This window comes from Miniopterus schreibersii (genome assembly GCF_964146895.1).
Source record: "Miniopterus schreibersii genome assembly, chromosome: 2".
Classification (NCBI taxonomy): Eukaryota; Metazoa; Chordata; class Mammalia; order Chiroptera; family Miniopteridae; genus Miniopterus; species Miniopterus schreibersii.
Genome location: NC_138102.1, coordinates 50,453,273 through 50,478,187, shown reverse-complemented (window position 1 = coordinate 50,478,187; position 24,915 = coordinate 50,453,273). Strand labels below are relative to the sequence as shown.

The 24,915-nt window shown below is 39.2% G+C and overlaps 1 protein-coding gene across 1 annotated transcript; it reads right to left on the bottom strand.

Annotated features, from left to right (window-relative positions):
- Positions 1-257: 257 nt before the first annotated feature.
- On the bottom strand, positions 258-23,846 carry EDNRB (endothelin receptor type B). Its single transcript, XM_081128807.1, has 8 exons — positions 23,312-23,846; positions 21,980-22,518; positions 7,530-7,642; positions 7,195-7,399; positions 5,448-5,597; positions 4,943-5,076; positions 4,295-4,403; positions 258-2,833 (listed from the first exon to the last, which is right to left on the bottom strand). Exons 2-8 carry the CDS (start codon positions 22,463-22,465, stop codon positions 2,699-2,701), a joined length of 1,332 nt encoding a protein of 443 aa, XP_080984933.1. The 5' UTR covers positions 22,466-22,518; positions 23,312-23,846; the 3' UTR covers positions 258-2,698.
- Between the last annotated feature and the right edge of the window lie 1,069 nt (positions 23,847-24,915).

Here is a 24,915-nt window from a genome sequence, read left to right as displayed (position 1 = left end):
ACATTAGCCAGGTAATCAACCTTGGAACACCGAATATCTGTATGTATATTGGTTTCCTCGCAATAATAAAACTTAACAACACAGCCTAGAGACCAGAAATTTGGCATTTTAATTTAAGACCTTTTATATTTCCTTGATAATTGTATGCTTAACGTAAATATCGTCTACTTGTAACATTTGTATTCCCTTTAAACACTTACTCAATTAGTATTTAATAAATTATTGAGCACACAATGAAAAACAAGCTGTTCTTTTTTAAAAACAATTAAAATTTTTATTAATTTGTTTTCATAATAAGGAATCTATGACTATAGTAGTTGCCACTTTAAGTGACCAAAGAAAAACAAAATATATAATTATTTTACATGATCATTACAATTTCATAAAGTTAGCTACAGCATATACATGGTTTGCTACAAACTATATTCCTTTGGCCATATGTCAGCTGTCAATACTAAAAGGTGTTTGGACATGCACCCCTATTAGCAATGAATAAAGGAGAAAATAGGCTAAAATTGCTTATAAATATTTTACATTTTAATGCCCATGTTAACACTATTTTTGTCTCTTGCTATAGTGTACAATTTTTAATACTACAAAATATGTTTTAAACAGTGGTACCTTTTCCTATCTCGATCTTAATTATGCCAAGAAATCATGTTCAAATTTTGAACCAAACATTTTTAGAAAAGCTACTGAACACCATTTCATGAAAAATAGTGCATATATATACTGTGTGTGCAGTTTCAAAATCTGGCAAAATGATTACAGACCACAATTCTGACATGGAGAAATAAAGAGTATTAAGGATGTAAATGAGGAGAAAAACTAAAACACAGTACATGATAATGAAATGAGCTAAACTTTAAGTAGAAATAAAAATATATTAACAAACTGTGAAAATATTGGTCTAATATTTTTTTGGATTTTGCTTAAAAGTTGGAAATGTCTTTTGTGATGACAGGCAATGGAAACAGTGATCAGGAAGAAATTAATAAACAAGACTGTGAGGGATTCCCAAATAGAATCCAGGTGCCCTGTGAATTAGTTATTGTCTTTTCCTTTTGGCCATATTTTTGGGTTTTGGTTTGCTGTATCAATTAGATGCTGGCAGAAAACAACATCACTAGCTTATTTCCAACATGTGGCCCTGGGTTACTAAAATAAAAAAAAAGTGGAAACTCTGTTTATTTTAAGAGTGAGTTAAAGCTCTTGGGCCCAATTTGTTCCTGAAATCACTCTGAGAACATTGCACTGTGTTTTGCTGGAACCGAACCAGGACCTTTTGCATTGATGTGACGGGGTAGTGACGAACATCAGGCTAAGAAAGGGAATCTGTCCCCATGGGTTGACTTGCACCCCCACCTCATTTCCGCTCGCTTTCATTTTCTCTTGTACTTTCACACACATCTCATTCCAAGTCAACGTAAGGCATTTTGCTATGGAAATGAAAGAATTAAGCAGGAACCCACAAAGTAAGAGGTTCTTATAATCTAAAACACACACACACACACACAAACCAAAACAGTTTTGCTTGTAAATGACAGAAAAGCACAACATCAAGAACCTTTTTCTATTATTTACTTACAAATATAATATAAAAATTAGTAATAAGTTTTACAGGTAGCTGTTAAATTGCCTATTTGTGTGATCTTAAAAAATAGTATTTTAACGATCCTATTATGCATACGCCAGAGACCATCTTAACTACAGCAAGGGCGAGAGAGGGCGCCGCCTTAGCTTGGCCATGTGAACAGTGCTCCAGGCAACTCACATTCTGTCTCCTGCGGAGTCACTAGCATCCCTCATTGTAAAGGTAGGAACCGGGACCTGCCCTTAGTTTAATCATCTACACATTGTGTACTGTAGTGAAGTATTTACAGATGAAAACTAAACAAGTAGCGTTCAAACTTCAATAGTGATAGTAAAAGAAGAACGTTTTAATAATACTGAAAAAATCTGTAGGTAGCATTTCCTTTGCAGAGTTCTTAAATGAGAGGTTGTAAAGTAATCTTTCGGGACAGCATTCCCAACTTTCTCTGTCTCTCCGTTTGTGACATTTGATCTTATCTGAATGTAAAAAGTTAAATGATTTTCAAAAACTTTTATCTCTCTTTCTGATACTCCCTTATGATCATTTAAATGTTTCTAATGTAAAAAAAAAAAAAAAATACACCAGCTAAACTGCTTAAACATTTTGTATCCAATAATAGTCCAGCCAATGGTGTGACACTATTAATACAAGAAGTTTTTTAAATAGGATTTTTTAAAACTTTAAATTAAGTGATTTAAACTTCATTTAAAAATTTCACTTTACAGTGACACATTTTTCCTTTATATCAGATTCACATTAATTTAAAAATAAATCTCTTTAATAGAAATTCTTAGTGCGCTCAATTTAAATGTAAGTAATGTATGAATATGCTGGAAGTTATTAAGAGCTACATTGAAGTGCTGACTGTAAAAAATTAAGTGCTTTCACAATGAAGCTTTCTTAATTCTCACTGCTTTTCTTTTCATCCTGTAAACAGTTTATAAAATGTCATGTGTAACTATGAGTGTTAAGAAAATAATCACTCTTAAATTTTTACATTGCTTTGTGCAAGCCCACAGTTTGTTTTGTTTTGGCAAATGCCTCATTGTTTTAATGACTTCTGTTTAAAATGAGGAAAATGAAGTTAAGTGAATATTCCTTCTTTTAAGATGAGCTGTATTTATTACTAGAACGGAAGTTGTCATATCCCTGATCGTTAGCTTTGGACTTTAGGCAGGACTGCTTTTCTTCTAGGGACTGTTTTTCTTCAAATGACTGGCACCAGCAGCATAAACATGACTGTACAAAACAAAGACATTCATTATACATTCACATCAGTTACATTGTCACAACTTCTACTCTCTAGGGTTCTGACTTTCTTTGCATGACTTGGAATTCTTGGGCCGCTTTCTTTCCATGCACTCTGATTTTTCCCCTTAAAAACATATAATTACATAAGTAGCATATGATAACTGTTTTTGAAGTAGAAGACACAGAGAAGGAAAAATGTATGTAATTAAAATTCCTCACCTTTTAATTAACACTAAAGGAGAAAGCCACTCTTAATTCTTGATATTTAACTTTGACTACTTGAGAAATACTCTTAATACTTGATAAATATGTAAATCAAGGCTTTTTCCTATGCAAGGAGAAATATCACCACATACACATATACACATGACTGTATATGAGCATGTGCGTGGAAATGTGTGTATAATTAATTTTAATAAAACTATTCTATATGTACTGTTTCATTACCTGCTTTCTCTCACTTGACAGTGTCATAGATGTCTTTCCATATCAATGACCTTAATATTACACTGCCAGTTTTTGCAGCCACATGCTGTTCTCATGTGCCTATTCAATACTGTTACACGATAAGCTTATAAAGTATATAAGTATCTCAGTTTCATTTATCCATTTTTCTTGGATTTTTAAAAATTCAAAACTCTGTTAATTCTGTTTGTTTTCTGAGAATCTTCATATATAAGGAAATGGGAGGTCCACTGTTTTCTGTTCTATAAAATGAGGGAGTTGATCTTAATGAACATTCTCTTCTAAAATCCGAGTTTATGAGTGGGCAAAGAATTTTATAGGCCGCCTTAGAGTTTACAAGGAAGCTAAGCTCTTGGCTTTCCAATGAGGAACTACCAGGGACAAATGGATCATTCCCACAGAAAGGGAAGAAATATTTTTCCATGTTGGATTGCTGAAGGAGCGAGTGGATGGATGGATGAATGTTACGGTGCTTGCAGCCCACCGAGTAGTAACTCAGCATATTCCATGCTAGTAGCACAGCTCTGCTAAGAGGGTGGAAGAGAGGATGTGGGACCTGGATCAATTTCTTTGTTTGACTTGCTGTTCTCTCGTCCATGTGAAAAGGAGACCAATGTAGTTAGACTACAAATTGTGCTGCATAGTCCAAAATGTACCCCAAATGGGATCAGCACATTTAATTCATGTTTAGCTCTTATTTATCATGTGATGTCTGTCAGACATCGGTGCAGGTAATTTTTAAAAGCAATTCTATGAGTGTAACTGATCGGCTGGGGCAGTAAGCGGTTGACTAGGATTTACTAGAAATCAACCAACTATAGTGATTTGTGAGCAAAAGTCATATTTTTAAAAATCGCCCATGGTGTAAAGCAAGGGAAAACTGTAAATATCCTGGAGCTCTCTGGAGAGAGATATTAATAGTTTGGAAGGGATCTATTTGATGCCAGATTAAAAAGACCTTTTTATTTTGGAATACTGTCTTACCTTAAAGCAGTTTTTGAATCTTTTGCTCACCAAATACAGAGCTATGGGATTAATGCAGGAATTCAGGGAGGCCATGTTGATGCCGATGTAGTCCAATACCAACAGAAAGCTGCAAAAAATAACCCAAAACATGCCTGTGAAAAATGTGCTGCTCTGAGCATGTATTCTTTACAGACTTTTGTGTTTTCGTGGAGAAAGAAAATTACCCATATATTCAATGGTTTTGACTTTATTACTGGTCTTTGCTGATAATGATTTCTCTCTCTCTCTCATTCTCTGTCTCTGTCATCCCACACACCCTCCCCCACACCATGCCCACTTCTCTCCTTTAAAAGAAAATTTTATATTTAGAAGTGCTGTGGCTGGCTGAAAAGAAAAGTTCTGCAATGTACAAAGGAGAATTAGACCTGCTATTTTCGAGCATGAGACACACTTCTTTGAACAACTCTGGCTCTCCAGCCCCAGCATTCTCCACAGCTCCCTTTAGTCCCTTCTTTTATGATACAAGGGAAGGTAAAAAATGGGAATCTTAATTATTCCCTAAGGATCAGAAAAATGGTATTCTCTGTTTCTACCTATGAAAAGGATCAGTGAAAAACTCCTGTGTGACATTCATTTACAAAACTATCTCTATTTTACTTTTCTTACCTCAAAAGTTCACATCTATTAGGATCATTCTGGTCATAAAGAGTGAGCTTCAAAATCCTGCTGAGGTGAAGGGGCAGCCAGCACAGGGCAAAGACAAGGACCAGGCAAAACACCGTTTTGGCCACTTCCCGTCTCTGAAATAAAACCATAGTCAGACCCTGAAATGTGGCTCATTATAATCTCAGTGCCCTCCTTTCCCAAAGAGAATATTTAATATTGTTTATAAAAAGTCAGTAGCATTTGTAAAAATGCAGGACACTGAGCTTTAAGTTTAATAATTAACATCAATTAAAACTAAAATGAGATTCATATTTAAAAAGTAATAGCTTTTTCTAGGTTCCTTAGATTATACAGAATATGCCTAAATAGATAATATAAAATATACCAGAGCAAGGAAAAAGGAGATGTGCTCTAGTATATAGTAATTTTAATTTATCATTATAATATTTTTGTTATTCATAATCATAGTTGTAATCATGAATTAGAAATATTTCTACTTTCTTACCTGCTTTAAGTGATCATTTAAAACAATTTGCATGCCGCTTTTCTTTCTCAACATTTCACAGGTCATCAAGGTATAAAAAAATGCAGTGATGGCCAATGGCAAGCAGAAATAGAAACTAAATAGCCACCAGTCTTTAGCTGTCTTGTAAAACTATGGGGAAGAAAGAATTTCCTCTTTATTTTTTTATTTTTCCATACCATTTATTCCCCCTTTACCCTATCCACTTCCACTCCCCCCTCTTCACCCCTCCCCCACAATCACCACACTATTGTCCATGTCCATGAGTTCTTTCTCTTTTTAAATCTTTTTCTAAATCCCTCCAACAACCACTCCCTCTAAGCCCCCCATTGCCCCATCAGAGCAGCCTGCCTGCTCTCTATCTATGAGTCTGTGGGAAGAGAGAAGTTTTATGATTAATATTCCTCTGTAAGAAACTTTTATGACAAATGTTAAATTTAAAAAAACCATTACAGAATAATTATTTTCTAAAGTGGATCCATTTTATAAACACTATATAAACTTTATCAGGTCACATCTGAACCAATAATTAAATGCTTATATTAGATAAAACAAACTTTTCCTAAAAGGCATTTCAGTTCTCAAAAGCAATGGGCTATAAATATCCTTTAAAATTTAATCAGTTAGACAAAATTTAAAATATTTGGTAATTTAGATATTTTTGTCTTCACATAAACTAGTTATCTCTAAGCCATTCTTTGTGTGAAATACCACATCTGAGTATGTAAAGACATCATAGTGTTTAAGGAAAATTTTCACTTTTTAACATGTTTATTTCATGGGAAAAACAGATACAAAAAAGGCCCATGTTAATCATTTAGCTTAGTAATGTATAAATCTAACCAATCAGTTAAAAAATCAAAGCTGTTTAGGACATATTCCTTTGCTCTTATTCTTTGTTTTTGTTTGTTTGTTTGTTTGTTTTGTAATTGTTGCTACAGCTGTATCTGTGTGGGAGCAGGATTTAGGTAATTTATCTCGTACACTTTCCCTTTTAACTAATAAGAAACAAGAAACCAGCCATTTCATTCTCAATTTCACATTAATGCCCCTCTTTATTCTTTTTATGATTATAATATATACAATTCATAAAGTTTTGTAGAACTTTCTTATATGGGAAATGCAAAATAATCATTGGTGACCCTTAGGCAGGCCAGGCCCCTTTGCAGTAACTCTGCTTCACCCATTCTGTTGGAAAGAGCTTGTTACACTTAGGACCTATCTTCTGATGACCAGCATTTCCCACCTTTTCCTGTCACCTGACGAAATGTTCTTGAATAAATGGCCAAGGTGAAAACTTCTTTGCAATGTCATCTTTCTCTTTAGAGAGGGGACAGGACCCATCCATACCAGGGCGAATTCTACTTGATCAATCCTTGAACTATCTACTCCCTCTGATGACTGCTATGCTGTCTTAAGCAGAAAATGGAGTAGTTGCCAGTCCTTGTGGGAATTTGCACAGAAAGGCTATAAATTCAGATTGATTCTCTCATGTGGACCTGGTTTATCTGTATTCCTGAGTGCCTGGGGATCCTTGGAGAGGTAGGGCCCCAGCTTCCTGCAGCCTGGGCCATTAGTCACAGTTAACCCTGCAGTCCTGGGACCTACACACTTAATGTATGCCAAGGACAGTCATAAATCAATAGCTTCCAAGAAGGGGAAATTAGGGGGAAAATAGCTGAATATTTATAAGGCAAGAACAGAAAGGGAAAAAAAATGTAAAATTTACCTGCATGAAGGCTGTTTTCTGAGTGGGATGAAGCAAGCAGATTCGCAGATAACTCCCTTTGTAGTCAGTGGTAATCATTTCAAAACCCACAGCTTCAGGGATAGCCAGAACCACAGAGACCACCCAAATTAAAACAATTTCTACTGCTGTCCATTTTGGAACCCCAATTCCTTTAATTCGACTCCAAGATGCAACGGCTCGATATCTGAAGAGCAAAATAAAATTGTTTGTCAAGCCGGCAGAGCCTGGTTTTATTGAATTCCATAGCTATTTTCCAAGTAACATAGCAATTACTAGTAGTGCTCAGGATATGCCTGACTTATATACGCTCTTACCTGTCAATACTTAGAGCACACAGGCTCAGCACCGTGATTCCCACGGAGGCCTTCTGTATGAAGGGCACCAGCTTACACATCTCAACTCCGAAGGGCCAGTCCTTGGCGAGTAGCTGCATTGAGACATGAAGCTCTATTAGGGAGATTTTTACAAGGCACCCTCTGAGCTGCATTACGTAGTGGAGGGTAATTAACATGCAGAATAAGATAAGATAATAAATTTCAGTTCTTATTCTTTTCCTCATGGACTGCTCCTTTGGAAAGCACCAGTGTTTGACATATGGAACAGGAGAGTGTGCTGGGAGGAGTCTGCTATGCATCTATAGTAGCTCAGGATCAGGTTCTCCACCGTGGGGCCACCTGGGGCCAGCTCCCCTAAAAAATTTGAAGCTGAAGTGCTGAGAATGTCATATACACTGTTATGGAGTCTCCAATGCTCAGGCCATGGCCAAATCAAAATATAGCTTAATTAAAAAGCGGTGATAAATGTTCCTTAGCTAGGAAGAATACAGTACTCCTACGGAGAACTTATTCTTACCTTAGTCAACTTCCTTGACTGCACAGCAACTCAGCCAGAGTAGGCATTGCTGCTCCTTGAACATACTAGGCACACTCCTGCCTTTGAGCTTTACTCTAGATCTTTCCTTATTCTGAAAGACTCTTTCTCCACAGATCTAGAAGGCAAACTCCTTTGCCTCTTCTGGTCTTGCTCAAGTCTCATCTTTTCAACGTGACCTACCCTGATCACACTATTAAGAACAGTAATCAGTCAGGTCTCCCCATCCACCTAACCCTACTCCACTTTCCTTTATATCTATAGTACTTATCAACTCCTATTGCTTATGTAATAACATGTACTTGTTTGTTTTGTTTAGTTTTTGCTGTCTGGCACTTCTAGGATATTTGACAGAATATGGGTTCTGCAACTGCCTAATACAGTTTCTGACACATAACAGGTGCTTAATATATATATTCAAGTCCCTAATATATGCAGACACTGGTTATACAGTGAGTAAAAATACATAGTTCCTGCTATTATTTATATATATATAATATATATATATATATATATATATTTTTTCTTTTCTTGATCTGACTTCAGACTATGTAACCGTCTATTGTTAAACTCAGTTATTTTCTTTTTTAGGACAACTGGGTGTGCCCCACACTGGTAAATGAATCATTTTAGGTAAACATCTGGATTGAATGTTCATGAGGTTTTGAAAATAAAGAAAAGTATTTGAAACTATGTTTCTTTTTTTATGTTTTAAAAAATAACCTTCTGAAAGTAAAAATTATTTTGAAACACAATTGGGTCCTTCCTTCCTTTCATTAGCAAAAGTTCTTTGTTAAGTGTGTCAAGCTGAGTGATTATTCTATAACTAGAATGGCACCAAAGGCTGAAATGTGTGTCTCAGTATGAATATGAGTTGGAAATCCAACACAGGACCAATTTCATTTATAAGTTTTACATAAAAAAATTGCACTGATACGTAGGACAAATATTGGCAAACTTACCATAAATATGCTTATTCTAGGGTCCTGAAAGCCTACAGGGCCATGTGGCTAATACAGAGGAATGAAGGGGGTTGGAGTAGGAAGGACATTGGTATCAAAAATATAATAGGGAGTGGTGGGGCCTGGAGTAAATCCTGTCTATAAGAAGTAGCTGCTGATAAACATGACATGATTTTTGCCAAAGGACTCCAAATATAAATATCTCTTAATTTTTAACCCCAAATGGGAATTTTTATATGAAATCCCACAATTTATAAGAGGTGTCAACTAAATAATATTTTTATCTTATTTTATATTTTTATCCTCACCAGAGGATATTTTTCCCATTGCTCTTTCAGAGAGAATGGAAGGGGGAGAGAGAGAGAGAGAAACATCAATGTGAGAGAGATACATTGATTGGTTGCCTCCTACTCCTGTGCTGACTGGGGCCGGGGACTGAGCCTGCAACTGAGGTACATGCTGTGGGCCAGAATTGAACCTGAGACCCTTCCGTCCATGGGCCGATGCTACAATCACTGAGCCAAACCGGCTAAGGTGACTAAATCATATTTTTAGAAAAACACTGTCGGATATCATCATTGTATTAACAAAATATATCTGTGGGTGAGACTAGCCTCTATCGTGTGATTTCTGGATTAATCAAGACTCATAACTATGTGCCAGGAACCATTCTGAATACAGGGTGCACATCGTATCAGTGAACAAGGCAAATTCCCTGTTTTCATAGAGCTTACAGTCTAGTGAGGGAGACAGACAAAAAACACATAAATATTTAATATGGTGTCACACAGGGAGTGTCATATTTAGGGAGTGTGGTAGGATTTGGGATGCTTTCTGATAGGCCTCTCATCAAGGTCTATCTGAAGGGGCAATGTTTGAATAAGACCTGACTAAAATAAGAGAGTAAGCCATGCAAAGAGCATTCTAGGCAGAGGAAAGAACTACTGCAAAGGCCCTGAGGTTAAAATAAGCTGGGTGAGCTGAACCGGTAGGAAGGAGTCTACCAAGGCTGCAGCGGAGATGAAGTTGTACAGCAAAGTGTTTGATTTTGTTTTGTTGGGGTTTTTTTTTTTTTTTTGAGGAAAGCCATTGCAAGGTTTTTAAAAGGGAATATAGAGTGATTTTATTCATGTTTTTAAAAAGACCACTTTGGCTGCTCAGTGTAGAATTTAATGCGGGGTTGAGAAACCCAGCTCTGATGAGAGCGTGTGGTGAACTGGACCTTGTGGTGCCCTGGGGCTGTGGAGAATGAGTTGTATTTGAATATATTGAAGGTAGATTTATATATATTTGAAGGTAGAGACACTAGGACTTGTTGATGGGTTGGGTGTCAGATGTGAGGAGTCTGAACCAGCTATGAAGTCGAGATGCTTTGAAAGAGCTGCCAATTGCCCTTGGAAACATAAGAAAAAATAGATTCCAGCCGGTTACAAGGACTCTGCCAAACCCAGCTTGGTATATATTACCCAGACAATATTTTGTCTAATCATACTGATTGTCCTTAGATGTATTAGGAAGAAGAAAAAAAAAAAAGCAAGCAAAACGCCTCCCTTCAAAACGTGAAGTCTCATTTCCCTCCCCTTGAACGTGGATTGACCTTAATGATCTGCTTTGAACGAATAGAGTGTGGTGGAAGTGACGATGTGTGACATCTGAGTTCATAAAAGGCATTAGGCTTCTCCCTTGCTCTCTCGGGGTCACTCATTCTGGGAGAGGCAGCTGCCAGGTCAGGAAGACACCCATGCACTTACTTCTATGGAGAGGCCAACATGGCAAGGAACTGAGACCTCCTGAAAACAGCGAGCACCGGTTTGCCTGGTGTGTGAATGAAAAAGATCCTCCAGCCCTAGGCAAACCTTCAGATAGCTTCAACCCTGCCAATATCTTGACTGCACCCCATGAGCGACCGACCCTGAGTGAGTGGCTCCTGAATCCCTGAACCACAGACTTGGTGTAAAGTAATAGTTGTTTACTGTTCAAGCCATTCAGTTTTGGACTCACATAGTGTGATTCTAGAGTCTGTAGTGTTTTAAAGAACCTGATCTTAGAAAAAAAAGAATGTTTAGAATTAAAATCAATATTAGTATTTTTAAACCCAGGGCTATGCGTCAAACAACGGTAAAGTATCTAGATACAGAGTAAAATTTTCTTCTAACAACCTAGCTAGTTTATTCACATCATGTCCAAAAGTTTGGATAGTTTCAAGTATTTTAGTGTCTCAAACTATTTCTAAATATGCAAATATTAGTATCACAGAAGTACTGCCAACAGATGGATCAAGATGAATGAGTGCCCAGGCCACTGGGGGGAAAGAAGTCTGGCCAATGAAAACGAGCTCTGCACTGAGTCCAGGCCCTGTTCTGTGGTTACTATTGTTTTTGGCTCAGCCTAGAAATTGGATTATTGCTCTTCATACCACTGGGAGGCCTGCGGCTCAACCTCTGACCCAAGTTATCACAGGGGATAGGGAAACACAAACTGAAAATTATAACAGTTCTCTTCAAGTTCAACACAGAGATAGTCAGAAAGCTAATCATAACTGAGAGATTACAATTTTCTAATCTGCTCTTACAAAAGGAAAGGAGCTACAAAGTAAGGAACAGTAGCCTTTATCAGCTTTCAAGATTTCAGCCTTTCAGGTCTGACTTGAATGGTGCTGGTCCTTAGTGGCCACGAAAGATGAGGGCCCACTGTCACTCCTACTATTTTGTAGTGGGAAGGATGACTTTGACAATCTCTGCCTCTTCCTGATCAAAAGGCTTTGTGGAGACGCTGAGAAAAGTCTGATAGCCTATGGCAGTAATCACGCCTACTACGGATGCTCATCTCTTTCTTAGTGGCCTCCTCCATCAAGAAAATCTGAGCAATTTAATGCTTGGAGCTTATTTAAAATGCAAAGACAACCACCTCTTGTTTAATGGTAAACAAAGCCCTGGATGAGGGGACAGCTGTGAAGTTAAAAAAAAAATCACTCTCAATCAAGATGCCTTCTTTAAATTTGGTTAAAAAATGTTCTTACGGATTTTTATAATTCCTGGAAATTATTTCACTATTTAGTGACAAAAATAATGACATCCAACACTTATAATTTGAAGTCCAACAATATAGCTTTCCTAATGTGGAAGAAATTGATTTTCTTTATTGCAAGAAGAAACAACTATAATTTTATTTATTTGTTTATTTATTTATGTTTAATCCTTACCGAGGACATTTTTTCCCATCAATCTCTAGAGAGAGTAGAAGGGAGGGAGGGAGAGGGAAGGAATGGAAAAAGAGAGAGAGAAACATCAATCGGCCGCCTCCCTCATGAGCCCCAACTGGGCTGAGGATGGAACCTGCAACTCAGTACGTGCCCTTGACCGGGAATCGAACACATAACCCTTCAGTGCAGGCTGACGTTCTAACCATTGAACCACACCAGGCAGGGCCAACTATAACTTTAAATTGGCAATGACATTTTCATTCTTTATGTGTTTTATTTCTTGTTTTTTTTTTTTTTTTTTTAATTTACCCCATTAAATTAGGTATCTTAAGGGTAAGGTGTGCATTCTGAAGACAAATCAAGCATGTAATAAGAGAAGTCTCTTCGATTGAAAAAAGAATCTTAGAGCTTGATATTGTTTCTAGGTTCCTGCTACATGGAATACATTTTTAGGTCTTGTTTAAAATTAAGTTTGAATATCTATTACCTCATTTAGCAAACGTGAACCAGTTAGGAAATACTCCCATAACTGATGCTGGTTTGTACATCATGATGGCTCATCCAAGGGAGAGCTTTGTTACTTTGGGTCCTATAAGCAGCATGGCACCCATTTGACAAGTGATAGCCTGTGCTTGTGCTGACCCTTCCCCCAGGCTTATGCTGCTTCCCTAGCACTTTTTTTTGTGTGAATAAACACAAATAAATAATCACTAGTTTGAAAAAGACATGACCCTAATGATTATAAGGTTTCTGTTCAAGGATACTGTGATTTCATAACTTTAGGTTGGAACAGCTGTTTAAGAAAGGAGAAACAGACAACAGAATCCAAATAAATTATTTTTAAATTACATTATACAATTATTTTTAGATAATAAAGTTTGGGGTTTTGGTTTTTGGTTTATTTATTTATTCATTTAGTTTCTAAAAGAATAAATAGCATGAACAGGAAATAAATATCCTTTCTTTAAGTGTATTGTTAAGTGAGTCTTACAAAATCTCTCCACGTGGGGGATTTACATTTTTCTCTTCTCCTTTTAATTAAAAACTACATTCTTGAGAAATTAAATGAAGAAAGCCCTATAATACACACCACTCTTAATGCCCAAAGGAATCAAGCCCCATAAAGTCTGGAAATTCCAAAGTTAACCATCTTATACTAACAAAGGTTCATTAGCCTCATTAACTGTATATGCCATTTTCTTTAATTTATTTTTTTTAATTATGAGTAAACACTGAGTTTTAACTGCTTATTTGCTTCAGAATATTCTACTACATTTTTAATACCTAGCACAGTGCCTGGCATACAGTGGCTACTCATTTAAATGCTTGTTGAGTAACAGGTGAATGAATGAGTGAATGGATGAATGAATGAATTTGATAAGAAAACAGAAATCTTATAAAACTTTTGTCATGTTTTTCAGTTCTCATATTTGAAACAAGTCCTTTAAAGAATTGAGATAACTTTGGATTTATTTTTTGTCTCGTCTAGTTCATGTCCCCCTCCCCCCCCTTAAGATGGTCAGGTTTTCTTGACACACAGAGCCAGGGCCTTAAGTGCGAAGGTTGGCTGTTCTAATTGTTGGAGTTCTGCCTTCCAAGCAGTCTGGTCAAGGTCAAAAGCAAAAATTTCTCTTCCACCCTCTCCCTCCTACTCAAACCTGCCAAGGAAATGACTGATACAAAACAGAACCCACTGCTTCTCACTATCTAATGGGATTCTAGGAGGAGCTTTAGTTGTAAATTTGATGGAAATGGATGCAGCAAGCATAGAGCACCGGTAGGAGATGATCATTTAAGAGGGTAGGTGAGCACCGTATTAATGGACTACTTTGCCAGATTGCTATTTGTTCCATCTCATGATGAACTGTGAACATTTGTTTCAAATGACTGGTATTATGTTTTCACAGTAAGAGTCAAAAGAAGGAAATAATGGAGTGGTTGTGTTTCGCAGCTTTGGAAAAGGGTGTATTCTTCTGTATTTAAATCTCTATTTCCTGAAGCAGATAAGAGTTTTTCTGCATTTGAATTAGCATTTTAATAACATAGGGCACCTCTCATTCAAGGATTCCCAAGTCAGAGTTCCTTCTTTTTATATTCTTACCTACAGAGAGAATTAAGGGAAGCTGCTGGTCAAGCGCATAGAAAATATTTTCTTGACATACATTTTATCAGTGCCCTAAGGTCAAATATCAGTTACAAATTCCATCCTGCATCCATTAAAATGCACTTAATCACTTACAAATTAGGCCATGTGGGTTAGAAGTATGTGGGTCAGTTTATCCCCCAGGAGTTCCACTTAAGTAGACCAGAATGTGAACAGTGAGTGTCCCCTGGAGTTGTGCAAGACAGAGGCTCTCTCCCTAGAAATCTCTTGCACGTACACCCACAAAACAGAGGGTTTTCCACTACTTGGGAAACATTTTTATTACTTGCTGAAATAGAATGATGACTCCATGAATATGAACTAAGTTTTCTTGAAACAAAATCACTAAAAGAAGCAAAGAGATAGAAAAAAGATAAAAAATAAATGTCATGGGAGAAATTTAAGTTCACTTTTAATATATTTCCCTACCAGTGTTACAATGAAATTCATTCCCAGGTCTGTAACAGGTAAATAAATAGAAGGACCACTATTCTCCTATTATCTGAATTAAAATATACATCCACGCTTTGTGTTTTAAAAAGTTTGTTACACATTACGAGTTTTGAAAAGGTTCACCTAAGGGCATTAAGAAATACTGTTTACAAACCTAGCTTATTGTTACAGTCACTTATTTGTGCTGACTCTTCTGAGGATCACCGTGACGAAGAAACTACCTGATGGCCACATGGCTCAGAAAGAGACTCAAACTTAATGAATTCAACAAACCTTATTAAGTAATTTTATGTCTTACTTAAGCTTGATTCTAGTCAGAGAATACCTATGGGACACTGGTAAGCTACTAAGATCAAACATTTGATTGCTATAGAATCCAAAATCCCTTTAAAAGAACCTGAAAACACTGAGTGAGGGGAAAGAAGACAGTGTGCAATTTAAACATCCATAGCAAGGTTTCCTCCCTCTGGAAACTACGATGGAGCTAAAGAGGAGAGAAGTAGAGAGGGGCCACAAGGCAGGAGGCAGGAGTCTGGCTGTGAGTTTCAGGGACAGGGAACTGCTTGAGTAACGCTTCAGTCAACTTTGCTAATAAACTTCTGACTCAAGAATGATCCTCTTACTCAATTCTACCACCACATTTTGGCTATTTTCTTGTTTCATTACATTTTCACCAGTGGATCTATAGGGAAAGAAAAAGAGTAAATCTCTAAAATAAAAGCACTGAAAAGAAGTCTAAAATTAGAGAAGTTGCTGGCAAAGGTATACCCACACACCACACTCAGCTATCTTCCAAACATAACCAACCTCTTTTTAACTTTGTCAAGTACTGAAAGCGAATGTTTCACATCATAAATTACATCTCGAATCTTATTTCAGCTCAGGCTTTATCTGTCAACACCCTTTAAAGCACTTAATCACTTATTAGCATTTGACATGTTTCTTTAAAAGCAGTCAACTATAGCATATTAGCCACACAGAGATAACCTTATATGGTTTTCTTTGTGAGTTGAAGAGCATGGTGTCTTGGCCCTGAAACCACAGGGTCTTGGCTATGACGGCCTCTTGCACAGCTATGGAAATATCTTCAATCTTGAACGACTCATTTAAAATGAACAAAGAAAAAAATGTAAAGCCTCTGATATGTAAACCTTACCACGTTGAAAGAAATATTTCCTCAACATTTTAACAGGCTTGGATTTATGAAGCGACCAAGCTGTAGATCAAAGGCAGACCCAAGAAGTACCACGGAGTTAACTAAGGAAACTTTCTTCGCCCAAGGCCAAGTGCTTGCCACCCATTTTGTCACGGGAATCCACGTGGGAAGCAGTAAATTGGGAAGATGAAGTCTTGAGTTTCTGGGTTATCTGAATTCTGTTCTACACTTATTGACCTGTTCTACACTTATGACCAATATTATGAGAAAAAGGGAGCAAACTTCCCCTTCTTTTTCATCTGAACAGTTATAAAAATATAAATTAGAGAAATCCCACTCCCATTACATTTTATGTAGAGCATCTTCTGTCAACCAGCCCTTAACTTGTATTGACTGTTGCAGGCACTATGCTGGGTGGGTGGGATTGTTAGTTTTATTTGTCAATTGAATTGAGATCATTCAAAGTAACAATCTTCCTTTTCACTACTATGTTTTAAAAGCTAATGCTTTAAGTGTGCTTAATTGGTGCTCCTTAATTTTTTTCTGCTTTAAATAAGTGAATCTCAAAGGTATCAAGGTTCCATTTTGGGTTCAAAATTCATCTGCTACTGAAGCATCTCAAAATAGTAATAAAATATTAGCCAATTATCTCACTTACTTAACTAGAAATGGCAACAGTGTTATCCTGGAAGAAATTAGACTCCCGTACCCAATGATGTCATTACTTCTGTTTACTTACTGGAAATTAATAACTTTAAAAGTTAAATTTGATGTTGTTCCATTAACTTTTACTTCTAACTAATGAAACTAGTTAATTATATACAACCTTGATAAGTACAAGTAGTCTAAGGTCAAATAGTGAGAAAGGTGACTTTCCTCAGAAAGATAGTTTGGATTATGTTGCAAGCAGAAAATATCTGATTACCTGACAAGGTCATTTGACTCAAAACTCATTTGTGGGTTCAGTGAAGCAATTCCACATTTTGACATGCTAGCATTTTAATGTTAGATGTACCCCTTCCTAAACTAGTTAAATGTTAAAGATCAGCAGTTTTGCTTCTCAGAGCTATGAAGGCAGCCTCTTGCTTCTAATAGTAGCCTACAAAGTCTTAACAGCAAAGCCATCTAAGGCACTCCAGCAGGTCACCAGCCTAATTTTCAAAACACTATCCTCTACCACTGAACAGCTAATTAATTCAGATCCTTATCAAACTAACGTCCATATCAACATTTGCCTTATCAGTTTATAAGCAGATTTGTTTTCAAAAGCAATTGCTTACATGTAAAGGAAACTATATTTGAGAATTAACTATATTAACTCAATTATCCATACAAATAGAGCACATAGTGAAATTGTTAAACAAAATCCATAAATAATTTAAAAACTCATTATTTGATCAAGAAATTTTAACTTCCTGAGAAGTTGAAACAAAGTTAAAAAAATTTTAACTTTAACTTGCAACCAAGGCTTGTTGAATATCACTATTAAACCAAATGGAGACAAATCAACTAACCAACTAACCAACAATATAAAGACTTTCACAGTGTCCATAAGTGCACCCAGCTCTTTTGCTTCCAACACAGCTTTGACATTGGTGCTAATTTAGTAGTTAGACTCTCACAGGCAACAAACATCTAGATTACCTACCCCATTCATTGTAGTCTGTACAGGAAGGACACAAATAAGTGGCTTGTGAATAAAAGATGAATTCTCTCATCAAAGACTTAAGCCCTGGCTTTTGGGTCAAGTACATATATATAGACCATGCAAATACTGGTGTGTGTGTGTGTGTGTGTGTATGTGTATATATATGTATATATCTATATCTCAATACACGTATATCTCTATGGAGATGTTATATAAAATAGTGATTCAAACTAAGAATATAACAACTTTGGAGCACAATATGGCAATATGTATCAGAATTACAAATGGACACATCCTTTGAAACAGTAATTCTAGTCCTAGAAATTTACCCTTCAGGTAGAGTCACACATGTGTGCAAAGCCAAATGTACAAAGACGCTATTTGTAGTCATGTCTATAATGACAAAGCTGAAAGAAATTCCTAAATAAATTTCCATTCTTATTCATACACATGCACACACACACACGCGCACACACACACACACCAATTTATTTGTTTATTATGTGCCAAGCACTGTAGCAACTTATATTTACCTATCTACTTATGTATCTAATATATATATATATATATATATATATATATATATATATATATATATGTTTAATTAAATATTCTCTTTGGATGACTGCATTTTTCATTTTTCATCTGAATGGTCTTATGCAATATAGTGTGTAGCAGCCCTGGTGTGTGCTGCTGAAAGGATAAATAAAGCTTTTATTTTCAGCATATTTACATGAATATCCGAAGCCCTTCAACAGCTTCAGTTTACTGAATGTCCTACAGCACCTCTCTGGCCTTCAACACAGGGTTTCCTCCCTGACACAGGAGACCTGGTGAGAGGACTGATTCTACCTCCAAGTTTCCAGACTCCCAGTTCTTTGAGGGAATCAAGGCAGGGCAGAGCTATTTCCTAAGGGTTGCCAGCCCCTCACAGCAGCACCTCCCTGTGATGTCATGTCCCATTCTATAGCAGTATCAAGAACTGTGGCTGCCAGCAAGATCTATGACATTTTGTGGTTTGTCTACTTTATTGAACTCTGTATTTATTCAACTCCAGATTAATGGAATAGATTCACATTGACGTTTCTGGGCCCCTGGGTGTGCCAACAAATGGATTTGGGGATTCTATGAACCCCAGGAAATTGTGAGAGTGTGCATATATATGTAAATTATAATATATTATATATTAATTATAATATATATTATATATAATATACACACATTATATATAACATATTACTTATATATAATATAATTAACAGGATTCTCAAAGACAATTGTAACATCTCATAAAAAAGAAAATTAGAAATCACTGGTTTAGAGATTCAAGTCTCCACTTACGGATACATTTAAATGGCATTCATAATTCATTTAAATTAGTCTCTGTGAAGTAGAACACCTGACTACCCTGAAATTCTCAATGCATTTTTAAAAACATACTTATATGGTGTCATAATCATTTAGCACATTGAATGGCTCTTAACTAGTCCTGGATTAGGTGTTTTGGTAAATAAAGCCCTTGCTAAATAGCTATTATCAATATTATACACTACAGACCACCTGAAGGGGATTTTAGGATACACACTTTAGACCATCAGAAGGAGATTTCAGGAGATAGAAATCCTCAGATGACTCAAATTAAGACAGAAAATGCTTGTCGAGCATCCTGCTGTGTGGAAGTATGCCACAATTCCACCAGTGCTCTCCAGTGTGACCACAGCAACACTCCAAGTTGGAGAAATGTGTGTGTCTCTGAGCTCGCTCAGTACAGGGGAATGAGGACCACAGGTCCTAGGGCTAGATGGCTGGTTCACTTTCTAGTACTGTGACTGGTCAAGTGACTTCACTTCTGCAACATGTGATAAGATGGGGGGGTGAGCACATGTTTTGTTGCAGTGATTTAATGAAATAAACGAAGTACCTAGTGCATAATAAATGGTAGCCATTATTATTATATTGCGCCTCAAATGACACCTAGTTGTACATACAAGTATACTTTGTATACTTGACTATACAAATCAACTAAAGGCTACCATGTAGGATTCAATGATGGCAAACATAGTGACAGAACCTAATTCTTTGTGATGGATTTGTTTATGACCAATATAGATGACTAGATGGCCAGATTTGTAATGACTCATTTGCTTATTTCAGAAGTAAAAACACAGCTGTAGCAGACTAAGTGGCTTCAGGCAAAAGGATGCATCTCTAGGGAAATCATGAAGGTATTTGAAATGAAAGTAAAATCTATGTGCCCCCTTGGGAGTTGAATATTCTCCGGCTTATTAAATGTAATAATTTGACAAGAGGGAGAAAGTAGGCTGGTCCTGGAAGAGCTAACTTACATCTTGCCTGAAATCAGCACACTGAAGGAAAATGTTCTCAACTCCAGCTTCCATACAGCCTTTCAGCTGCTGGGTGACTTAGAGACATTTCTAGCTGGGCTGGATGTGTGGGGTTTCCTGGGATTTCCCTAAACTGACTTTTTACAAAATTCTGTGCAAGCCTAGCAAAACTAGATGTAATCTCCCTTTTGAGAAGGATCTTATTTCACATATTTAAAATTTTCTCGCAAAACCTTGCACTCTGAAGTTTCTGAAGTTCATTTTGATGAGTTGAATTGAAGTTCCTCTGACAAATTGGAGTGGTAGGACTTGGTCTATGGGACTCCTTCAGAAATAAATGGGTCACTTCTGGCCCAAATGGGACTGTGACTGTATTTAAGGGGCCCATTTCAGCCTGTGCTTCTCCTAGAAAACTGTCAAAGTTCAAAAACACTAGTTGTCATGCAGAATTTTAGAATTTCTTTTATTTATCTTTATTTCTGGGAGTATTTCCTTCTAGGGCCTGGATTGCAATCTGATTCCTATCTCTATACCTCAGAAGTTTCTAGAATTTGCTTAAAATATGGCTATTTGGATTAGGATTTTCAGAAATTCATGAAGGGCAACTTAAAGGCATTCCTGATGATAATTTCTCCTGCCACAAGATCAAAGCACCCCTTACAAGTCTTTCTCAACACTACATCCCATTTTTTTTCTCTGGTACTGAGTCCAGGACTAGCCTTAGGCAAATCTGCAAAACACATTTCCATTCCCTTACACTTTGGTTCTGTTTTTATGTGCAACTATCTATTGCTAATCATGATGGGAAAGAAATTTTATATATTTGCACAGTCCTCTAAAATTTTCCAGCTCTTTCACTTAGGCTATTTTTCTTAACATTAAAAAGACCCCAGGAAGTGGGCATGAGTAGCCTTATTGTAGAGTTGAGGAAACTGAGGCCCAGTGATGTCTGGATGTGTTCAGAGTTCCAAAGCTGCCTGGAATTAAGTAGTGTGGGGGTTTATGTCCTGACCTAGCTCTTCATGCCTAATTCCTCTGATGCCCATGGTGATCACTTACTAATGTTAGCTACTGAAACCATTCTTTACAGACTTTAAGTTGAGTGCCCTTGGTCTGGTCCATGAAGTAATCAGTAGGATGCAGCTATCACTTTGGAACCTGACAGATAAGCCTGATTCCTGCCTCCAACTCTTACTCATTGTGAAAACTGAACATCCTATTAATCATTTGTAAAATGAGGTAATATTTACTTGTGGACTGTCAGAAGGAACAAAGGAGTGCCACATTTATCCCAGTGCTTGGCCCACTGCAGGCATCCAATAGAAAGTAGGAACAGTACAGTCACTCACAGCAGAGGAACTGTGTTCTACTCACCAGTCTAGGTTTCTTTCTTCTAGCCCATTTGTTTCCTAAAAACAGATTCCAGCCCCTCTACTTTCAAGGTCCTCCAAGAAACTGCTTCCCAAGGTGCGTGTGCATGTGAATGAGTCACTTACGAATCTTAAGATGCAGGTTTGATTTTGTAAGTTTGGGGTGGACTTGCAGTTCTAACAGGCTCTCAGGTGATATCAATCCTGCTTTTGGACCACATTTTGAGCAGAGAGAATGTACCCGGTGAGCTGGACTTAGAGACAAGATTCTTCAGGACCTGTGGTTCTCAAACTTCACAGTTCATCATAATTACATGGAGGGCTTTTAAAATAAAATTAAAAAATATTGTGTCCCACCCCAAAGCAGGTCTGAGGTGGGGTCATAAAATGTAATTTCTAACCTGTTCCCAAGTAATGTTGATGCTGCTGGTCTGGGGACTTAATTGTTCTAAGCTTATCAGGGGGTACTGAAGACCAGAAGGAAATTTTGTTCCAGTGTTTACTGATTTTCAGGAGGGGATGAATCTTCTTGAATAAGCTCCCTCCAAAGACTTTCCCATCACCTGCTCCCTAATCGGTCACCCTCCCCTCGTGAAATTAGCAGGGGCCCTTTACCTTGTAGACATTGATGGGGATGTCAATGATGATATGCAGCAGGTCTCCCAGAGCCAGGCTGGCTATCAGGATATTAGGGCCATTTCGCATGCACTTGTTCTTGTAAATAATTCTCAGCAGTGTGGAGTTTCCGATGATGCCCAGCACGAACACCAGGCAGGACACCACGGTGTTGATGTACTTGAAAGTCTCTTTGATTTCGATGGATCCTTCGCACAGGGGAGGGGAGAGGGCGTGAGGCGGGGCTCCAGCGGGATTCCCTGCCTTACGCGTCTTCGGAGGCGCGGACGACCACGGCGAGCTGGCGTTGGACCTGGTGGGCCAGGAGGTCTTAGGAGGGGGCGTCATTATCTCTCCGGTCCCCAGAAGTGGCGGAGTGGCCCCAGTCAGTGGGGATCCCCTCTCTTGTCCCTTGACCCCCGCCACACCACTGGCAAGGATCAGGGCCACCAGGGCGTGTCCGCACAGGCTTGGCGGCGGCTGCATAGTGCGACCTGCTCGGCGGGGGCGTCGGGTGGCCGCTCCGCAGCTTTCAGAGCCTGGAGATCAGCAGGGGAAGGAGGACAGGACGCTTGGGTCAGCCACCTCAGCCGCGCCTCTGCAAACCGCTAGCTCGGGCGCAGCCGCGCCCCTGCTATCCGCGCGCAGAAGTAACTCAAGTTTGCGCGCCCGTGGAAAGCCGCCCGGTGGGACCCGCCTGCGTCGGCCGACTGTCCTTCCAGAACCAGCTTTCCCGGTAGTTTGGTGGTTTTTCTCCCCTGCGTCACCCACCCCCCACCCCTCAGGGGTGAATGACTCGCAGCGGGGCGGGGCGTTCTGGAAGGGGCGTGCGGGGGGGTGGGGGAGGGACGGTGTCCGAGGCTCCTCCGGAGTTCCTCGGTGGACCTTCTGGCTGAGGACGCGCGGCCGTTAGGGAACCGAGGCACCGAGGGGCCACGGGCGTGTGCCAGTCTCTGCAGTTTGCTCCGCAGGGAACCCCGGTACCCTGTCCGTGAAAGCCATCGCTCCTCCTGGTGGGTGAAAGCCAGGTTCCCCAACACCCGCAGGAGTGCGCGGGCTGACTCGGAAAATCTCAAGGATTTCTCAACTCCGTCCGACTTGGGAAGATTATCAGCACTGATTTGCAAGCCTGTGTCCGCTCCAAGTGGCTTCAAACACACTCCCTCTTTTACTCCAACCTCAATTCGCGTTCTATACGTGCGTTTTTAAACATTATACACACACACACACACACACACACACACACATATTCCCAAACTAATAATCCAAGCTGAAGCCCCAGGCCAAGGTTTAATCACTGATTTTAATTAACCACCAAACCGCAATGTTTACCTCGCTGACGGACGCACCGCGCGCCGAGCGACGGGCGGGGGCCTCCTTTCCCGACGCGCGGGGCTGGCGGCGCGGTTCCCGCCGCTCCCGGAGCGCAGCGCGCGTCCCTTCAGCAGCGGCGGGTCTGGCTCTGGGCAACCGCGGAGGGGGTGACAGACCGAGTTGCCTTCGCAGTCTACTCGGGGTCTTTGCTGCCCCTAGACAAGCACTTTTATTCACTCGTGCCGTCCTCATCAATCCCCCGCAGCCTCTCCCCGCGCCCTCGGAGCGCGCCGCGCCTTGCGCCTTGGGCTGCGCCTGGACCGCATCAGCAGGAGCCGCCGCCGGAGCGGGAAGCCCGCGCCCTGCGGAGACGCGGCCCGGGAGGCGGTGTGTTGGCCGTAGCTCTGAGCTTTTCAAACCAGGAGCCTGACCCCGAGGCAGGTTTCTACGCAGCCCGTGACGCGCGCGGGCTCCACGCCGGGACCGGGCTCTGTACGGAACTTGTAATGCCTCCCGGGACCTTTCTTTCCATGCAATACCCCGCGTGATGTCTGAGACCTGGCTGGCTTGGGGGCGCTGCTCTTTGCTCTGTTTTTTTTGTTCTTAAATGTCAAGCCTGCGTTGTCCCCAACACGGAAGAGTGAGACCCTTTCTGCTCGAGCCCTCGCACTGCCCTCCCTTTTCGTCTCCAGCAGAGACTGTCCTCTCTTCCTGCTCTGTCCCGAAGTGTCACTGTCTGGCCATCTCAGGGACCTGATACTTAGAGAGAACGTGAACAGAATCAGAAACTTATCATTCAAGTTCAGGGTACTATTCATCAGGCAGAGCCATAAAATAAATTCTCCCCATCCCTCCCTGAACTCAGTTTGTATGGGATAGAAATAGGAGAGGCTGACAGTTTTGCCCAAAGGTTGAAACAGAAGTCAGAAATTTAGGCTGCGTAATGCGCATTGGATATTACTCTGTTGTGCTGTGGTCAACTGGTTCGATCTGTGAAATTTCAGATTCAGAAGGAAGCATTTCTTGTAGCAACTCACCTAGAGGCGAGGTGGCTGGCTCTTGGCTTCTCAGCTAGGTAATGGCATAGGGGGACAAGAATCTTGATTTCTTTTTACTTCTATGCAATGCTTTCTGGGAAAGTAAAAGCAAAAATCAATTTCTATTTTAAAAGATGAACTTTAAGTGTGAAATATGGTCTAAAGAACACAATTAAAGAGAAAAGGGTAAGGAATGAGAAGTGTGGTCTAGGGTTGTGAGTGCTAATTCCACATCTGGCTATTTTGAGCACAGTAGTTTCCCTCCCTGTCTGCATAAAAACAAGGTTAACATTCAATTGCTGCAAAGCTGAGCTAAACAACAATTTACAGTGTTATGTGAATGGGGAATTATATGAGTGCTCCATACATTCATTTGGAGCATGAATATTTTGCTCAGTTTTGAACCTGCCCGTCTTACACAAGCTTTGTTCCCATCCTAGAGACCCTACAGATGGGGCTACTTTCTCTCCCTCTCCATTCACTCTCCCATCTTCACCACCACCTGTATTCACCTGTCCTCCACCCAGTCTTGGATGTCTATTCTAAGCCTCACTGAGATCTATCTCTTCCCTTTTCTCATAGCAC

Excerpts from the sequence above, each read along its gene's own strand:
- EDNRB (XM_081128807.1), bottom strand. The coding sequence starts at position 22,465 with ATGCAGCCGCCGCCAAGCCTGTGCGGACACGCCCTGGTGGCCCTGATC. Across the intron at positions 5,598-7,194 it reads AGAAAACAGCCTTCATGCAG|TTTTACAAGACAGCTAAAGA; the intron begins GTAAATTTTACA and ends TCTTCCCCATAG. Across the intron at positions 4,404-4,942 it reads AATAGATGTGAACTTTTGAG|CTTTCTGTTGGTATTGGACT; the intron begins GTAAGAAAAGTA and ends TATTTTTTGCAG.